This window comes from Sprattus sprattus (genome assembly GCF_963457725.1).
Source record: "Sprattus sprattus genome assembly, chromosome: 13".
NCBI lineage: Eukaryota > Metazoa > Chordata > Actinopteri > Clupeiformes > Clupeidae > Sprattus > Sprattus sprattus.
Window position 1 is genome coordinate 21,595,128 of NC_137911.1, and position 7,058 is coordinate 21,602,185.

The following is a 7,058-nucleotide window of genomic DNA, read 5'->3' on the forward strand; positions in this document are numbered from 1 at the left end:
TTGCGAGGAACTTGCGCTTTGGTAGCTCTGACCACACCAATTAGCTGCTGTAAAATGTCATTGCTGCCGTAAGAGACGTATAGATCGCTCCAAACTAAAATACCTAATGAAGTGGTCAGTGTAAACGACTTTAAGATAAATGACCTGTCGAGCACAGTCAAACGTTTCTTTATGGTCATTCCTGATTTTCTCCATTGTTATATTTAATTTTCTAATTATCAAAATTATATTTCATTCAAGTGGCCGGATGACAATGGCGCGGTCTAAACATTGCGAGGGAGCGCTGGAAATTGGCTTGAGCATCAACCATCTGCCACGAAACTAAACAGGCTAGTTTATCTAATCTCTTCGGTATAAACAACAGCATGCCTCATTTCTACACTTATTCTGAGCGACAAGAACGGGTTTGCGGGTTTTCAACTGCCATTCTACCAAACTATCCACGTTAATTCTAGTTTTGTTCACCTTGCAGTATTTAAGCAACCATGCATGCAGTGCGGACATTCAAAGGCAGCCCGTCGCTATTATAACTAGACCCAACAGATGCAGTCCGTTGACTTTGCATTACACTTAAATCTGCTTTAATTCCTAATAGGCTTGAGCTAAGGCTGCTGATACATAACCAGTCATTCTGTCGTGATTCACTCAATAGGCCTATTTCTGCCATCACACTTTTAATGATAAAATCTACCTTTACCAAAAAAATAAGATAAAATAAAAACTTGCATTTTCAACAACACATTATACTCAACGGATATATTCCTGCTACATATATTGTTCTTAAAGCTCGTGTAAAGGCTTACTTCAGGTGCATATAATTGAATTATATTTATATTGAACCTTGTGATCGTAATATTAGTACAAGGAGCAGAAGACTACTGCGGAGAGCACACCACAAGTCGATCAATAAGAAACAATTAAACACATTAACCAACAGCGTGTAACGTCACTGCTACGCGGCCAAATGCAAAAGAAGCTCTGAAGCCATATTATGAACTTGACATTGAGGGCAAACCGGCAGTTTCAGCTACACAGCTTAATACTTTCTCTGGGCTTCTGAAGTAAAATCCCACAGCTATGGTTAGAGGGTTGCCTACTGGGTTATGCTCCCATGTCTTTAAGAGTGGTGTTTTACGCGTAATTTTCATTTTCAAAAATAGCACATGTACATTCTGCACGAACGAAAAGCCCATTAGTGTTCAAGAATGCAGGCCTACTCACTTTACGTTGTGACCGATGAGCGCCCTTTCCATCCTAACATAAGAGAGATAAACATACAACTATGTCTCAGACGTAATATTCCATTTGCGAAATGGACACAGGGAGAGGCCTTTGACGCATCCAGCAACAACAAAATAGTGTTACATTTAAAAAATCTGACCAAACTCGCCAGATATTGTGGATCAATTACAGGTACAGAACATCTGATCTATGGATAATTACTTAAACATATATGGCCTATGCACTTGCATTTTAAGTCCCTGTTTACCAAAGAATGCGACATCGCCAGTTTATTGACTATTTTCACAAGCATTAACACACGCGAGCGAGGCAACAAACACACACACACACACACACACACACACACACACACACACACAGTGTCAACAGGCTCAGAAGCGCCACACGCGCCATAGCGACACATCATTACAAGACAATAGTCTGTTATGAAACCAATTAAAACCGTGTTACTTACGTGATCTGCTAAGTTGGTTGAAGATCCCGAAAGCTCCTCGTGGTCCGATTTAGAGCTGCCATCCCGTTCGTCAATAACTAGGTCTATTGGCATTTTCCCTTTCAAACAACTGATGTACCGATGGCAAAAATTGTCACAGAGCTCGTGAACCTAAAGGCAAAAGAATGTATTTTTCAGGATAGGGAGAGCTCCACAGGCAGTCTAAGAATAACCACAATTAAGGGGCATTATAGGGCGCGACAAGGAAACAATAGTGAAATTGTTGCAGTGCTTATTATTCTCAGGAGACTGGAGCAACAAGTTGAATGCACATAAAATAAACATGGGCACAAGCTGATAAAATAGCTGGAAAAAATATTTTGCACCTTTTAAAACTGTACTAACATAGTATCAACCCCAACACATTTAATAATAAAATACCCACTGTTTGATCAATATCCCTGATTTGAGCGTTACGACTCTTTTAGCCTTTAGTTCAACTGTCATATGCACAAATAACGTCCTAAAATATTAACTTATAAAGTATATCAAATATTTCATATGGACATAATCCTGTGTTGGTCACTGTTGATAGGATCCTGCTAACTACGCCATGCTGTACACACTGGTATATAAACATTCATTTTAATTCGGCTCGGGACGAACAGCAATAAATACCTTTTCTAACTCCAAAAGATGAAACCGCAAAACTTGTATGGCTTGTATCATCTGGAAAAAATATAAGACATTTCTTAACAACGAGGCCGAGTACAGTCGTTTTCTCATTTTACGACGGTGAAAATAATTACTAACTTTGGAGGATTTTGATGTTGCACTTTCCTTTATATTTACGATGAACCTTAGACAGGTGCGTCATCTAACATTTAAAATACTTAATCAAAGACCCATAATAGGACAACATCAACTGGATGACTGTTTGATTACAGGAACAAATTTAGCTGCATGGATTTAAAAGAAAATGCACATCCATGCAACACGCGATGGCGGATTCACCCCTACAAGGAGCCACCGCGTTAACACTCCCCTAATCAGTGCTTTCCCTCACGGCCTCCTATGGTAGCCTAATGCTCTGCCACTCGAGACCCCTCCGAGCTTCCCCTTGTTCACTTCAAAGGAACCTGTCGAACATCTGTGTTGTGCTTTTGCATCAAATCCTCCTATATTTACTTTGCAATGTCAAGAACAGGGGTGCAGGTTGGAGACACAAAACAACCATAACAGTCAGTGCAAATGCAGCACATGTGGAAGAAATATAATAGTCTTTTTGAATGAAGCTTACCAAATTGTCCAACTCTGGATTTGAAGAGAATAGAGGTTTTTCTGCACGGACCTAAAATATCACCAGAAACGGACGTTAATTTGACCACGTGATATATTACACAATGACATTTACAACAGAACTATCCAACTTCTTGGCAAAATACGCTTTAACAATAACATTATTTAAGCTAATAGTTCAGTAGCCAAAATTAAAGTTGTGACGGGCCTCCATTGTGCTACTCTTAACCTCTGAGCGAAATAATGCACGTATGACAATACGCTTCACATTCCATTCGCTGGTCTTAATATAATATATTTTTAGCGATGCAAAATTTTGTGAAACTCGTTCAGTCAGTAAATGCATTTTAGTCCTTCAGAACTGCAGTCAAAAGCATATTAAAATATACAAAACATAAATGGCAGACGGATATGCATAAAAGTGACCTGTTTGGCAAAGACTGCGATGTCCTCGTTGAAGGAGTCGGAGGAGCAGACATCGCCGCCTGCTACTCCGGGCTCCCTGGGAGTGCACGTCGCCAGCTCACACTTCTCAAAAACCAAGGCAAGGAGGGGGAATAAAGGATGACTGCAAGAAGGGGAAACATAAACTAAGCGAACATAGCCGACTGCTTAGTTTTGACATATAATAGACCTGAAGATGTTTTGAAAAGTTTAAAACAAGTAACGACGCCATTATTTTCACTATCAGTGCCGGTCATGGCTTCCCGTGCTGTTTGCTTACAACTTGACCTAAAGCCAAAATATTTTAGTTGTTATCATGCTTAGCTCTACTTCTACAATTCGCCCTACAAAACCTAAAATAGATAATTTTCTTGAAAACAAAAACAAAAATGTATTTAGTACAATAGTGCAAACATAATGTTTCCATTAAATAGTGGTAACTTCTTTTCCATTTTCAAACCGTACTGTTATACTGTCCCAATAGTTGACCATTAATGTACAAAGTGTGAGGAAATAAAAAACGCGAGTTGTAAGTGTAGGGTGTCCTGCACTTTTTATAGTTTAGTGAGACTGTTATTGTAAATTGGTAAGAGAGGGTCAAGTACTTTTATTTTAAAAGACAGGCCACTCTAATTTACACTGTATACTATTAAGTGAAAACAAGTGTAAATGTAGAGTACTCATATTTTTTTAATTGAGCTGACCGGAATTTAAACCAAACGTAGGATTTAAAAACTTTAGCCATGAAAATTATATTTTTACACCTACATGACAGTTCCACTTTTAACACCCCATGTTTTCGAATGCATTCCATGGGAAAAGTAGAAAATAAACAAAAGTATTACTCACCCATAAATTAGATCTTTGTCCCTCTTTAAAACATCGTTGACAGCTGAACCCATGCCACTGGACATAACATTGGGATGGGGTGCATGTGCACCGTAGTGCTGGCTGTGGAGCGGAGGTCCATGATTCAAGTGGTGGACCTGGGGTAGCGGTCGAGGAGCATGCGGATCGTACATAGATGCCGGAACTCCAACTCCGTCCATTCCCCCATAATGGGCCAGTTCATCGTACTAAAATGAAACATACAAGGAAGAAGGAAACTTTTGCATCATAGAAGTGTACAGGAGTTGTGACAAAGAAACAAGTGATTCCTTCAAAAAATGAAAGCAAAGGAAAAGGGAAAACCATAACAAACCAAAACACACAGAGTGCCTACACGAGGTTAAAAAGTATTATTTTCATAAGAGCAGTGCGTCGAAGGAAATTACGGCACTGGTTATTTTACTTTTAAGTACAAACTGATAGTTTGGAAATTACCAAAAACATTCTAAACTTCTGTATCCCCGAGGCTGGGTTACTTTCGTGTTACTTAGAGTCCCTTTAAAAACAGCTCCACGAATGCCGCGGAGATCACCGGTAAGGCAGGGGCTGTCACGCCGCTGGACGAGTTGAGATACAGCAAAAATGTCAAATAAAATGCCTCAGATTGTGGTCGTTTGTAAATGAACCGCCACCGACTTGCGGATAGCGATAGACGAGGCCCTCCGATAGTGGTTTTGTATAGGTAAGTGTGGGAGATTTAAAACCTACCCTTTGCGCCATCAGGCTGCGCTCCAATAAACTCCTGGATGTGTCGTATATTTAATATCCCAGTCTGGTAAGAATGTGATTTAGTGGTAAGATTCCTTTTTCAACCAACTTGGTGAATTCTCCTATTCTCCAGTGTGGTACAGAACAAGCAGAGGCATCAGGAGTTTTGCAATTTTTCTTGTTTTCCTCTTTGCCCCCAAAAAAGAAAAAAAATGTCAACCACCAAACTGAAGGTTACAATCGGCCCATCAACAACCTGCATGTAACTAAACTGTCGTGTCTCATGGCTTTTTGCCACTCCAGCTGTCAATCAAAGCCAGAGGTTGTCAAGGTAATGAATGAATGATGGTTGGTGATGATGTTCAAAAGAGGATGAATCTTTTTAGCCCGTTTTCATCCAACAACTCCGCGTCTCCTTTATGCCTCCGGATCGCTATCTTGTTTTATCATTACTGTAAAAAAGAGAAAAAAGAAAAAGAAATTAAGAGATTGCAATTCAGATCTTTCCTTTTCCCGGTAGGTATTTCGTCTATCTCGCAGTCTGAGATGAGTGAGTGTCAGCGAGTGTTGGCAGGTTGGCTGCTAGCTTGCTTATAGAACAGAGTCAGTTCGCTGCGCTGATCGGCGGGAGAATGAAATGACGGAACCCGGAAGTAGAGGTGGCCACAGCCAGTCCTACAGCAGCTACAGAAAGAGAGGAGAGACCAAAGCCTGTGATATGCAGAGTATGCACAAGGACGGCTTCAACTCCTCACGGGGGGAGCCAAACAACACAGCATCTGCTCTCCACCGATTTCGCTCGCAATATGAGCTCCTAAAAGTAGCAGAAGATGGAAAAGGATGGAGCGCGGATATGCTGTAATCTGCTTTTGCGTTTGGCTCGGGTTTTGTGCTGGTTACGTCGCAACCAAAGAACACTAGAAGCCACCGTTTCAGTGTTAACATACGGAGGCACCTCATATGTTGTAGGACTAACTTTTATCGGTCTGCACTCCAAAGCGCATTTTGAATAAACCACCACTGCAATGTGCCAACTTGTTCCAGTAGGCTAGTTGTTTTGATGGTTATCGTAAGTTTTATCAACTGTATGTTTCAACATAGGTTGCGATAAACTGACAACACAAAACCCCAATAGACTATCTGACATTCTATCCATAAGTAGGTAACATTGTTCACGACTGACACTAATCTTATCTATCGAGGTATTATTTAGATCTCCATAAGCGCAAACAATTTATTTGGGAATCTAAGGTCCGTTTCCCTGTGAATAAGACACATTTAGTGATATTGAGCACCCCTTTTCAGACAAAATGAACTTTTCCAAAGAGAAAAGGTTTTTTGCAAGGAAAGTCATTTTGTATGTCTTCCGTCCAATCGTATCTCTAGATAGAAATCCGTGCCTTACCTCAGAGTAGTCAATTACGAGAGCTCCCCAAGATCATCAATCATGGGGAGAGTTTGAAGTTTAGAGGAGGGGCAAAAGCTTTACTCATCGATTGCTCCAAGGCTGGCCCCTCTCTCTTTTTTCCAAGTCCAAGCCTTTTCTGCGCTTAAAATCTAAACAGGCCATCCCACCCTTCTGCTAGTTAGTTTAATCAATAATGGGATAATATAGATTGTTCAGCGTATGACATCACTGTTTCGATAAGTTTTCACACAAATGGCAACATTTGTGGCTCCGATATTTTGTTGTCGAAATTAACCATGCACCAGTGGGATGCGCTTGGCACACTGGCGGGGGAATGAAATGGACTGAGCAATAAGGTCAACAATCAAGACAACAGACATAATTTCCGAAGCAGTCAGAGAAATTATAACGATATCATAAACGATGCAGTGTAACAACAATTATGTTTGTGACACAAGGGGGTGGGGAGCCCTACAAGAAGAAGTAGAACTGAAGGGTTGACAAACGGCTCTCCGGACATTAACATGCAATAGAGCAAGAGAGGGGAACTCCACTGTTGAGCAGAGCGGTATGGCAGTCTCTCCCCGGCTGGTCAGCGCTGCATTCTGCGTAATGAGAGAGAGAGGCTGGCTAAGC

The 7,058-nt window shown here is 40.8% G+C and overlaps 1 protein-coding gene across 9 annotated transcripts in view; it reads right to left on the reverse strand.

Annotated features, from left to right (window-relative positions):
* meis2a (Meis homeobox 2a) overlaps positions 1-5,508 on the reverse strand; it is an 83,869-nt gene extending 78,361 nt beyond the window's left edge. For 5 of the 9 annotated variants that reach the window (XM_080850559.1, XM_080850562.1, XM_080850558.1 and 2 more), the window contains exons 1-7: positions 5,015-5,508; positions 4,268-4,494; positions 3,401-3,542; positions 2,976-3,026; positions 2,354-2,404; positions 1,697-1,846; positions 1,222-1,254 (exon numbers count right to left, since the gene is read on the reverse strand). In XM_080850559.1, the coding sequence (XP_080706685.1) occupies positions 1,222-1,254; positions 1,697-1,846; positions 2,354-2,404; positions 2,976-3,026; positions 3,401-3,542; positions 4,268-4,494; positions 5,015-5,026 (666 nt within the window). In that variant the 5' untranslated portion in view covers positions 5,027-5,508. Of the gene's footprint in view, positions 1-1,221; positions 1,255-1,696; positions 1,847-2,353; positions 2,405-2,975; positions 3,027-3,400; positions 3,543-4,267; positions 4,495-4,741; positions 4,822-5,014 lie in introns of those variants that run through there. The other 4 variants (XM_080850564.1, XM_080850563.1, XM_080850561.1 and 1 more) reach the window with 2 other exon arrangements.
* Between the last annotated feature and the right edge of the window lie 1,550 nt (positions 5,509-7,058).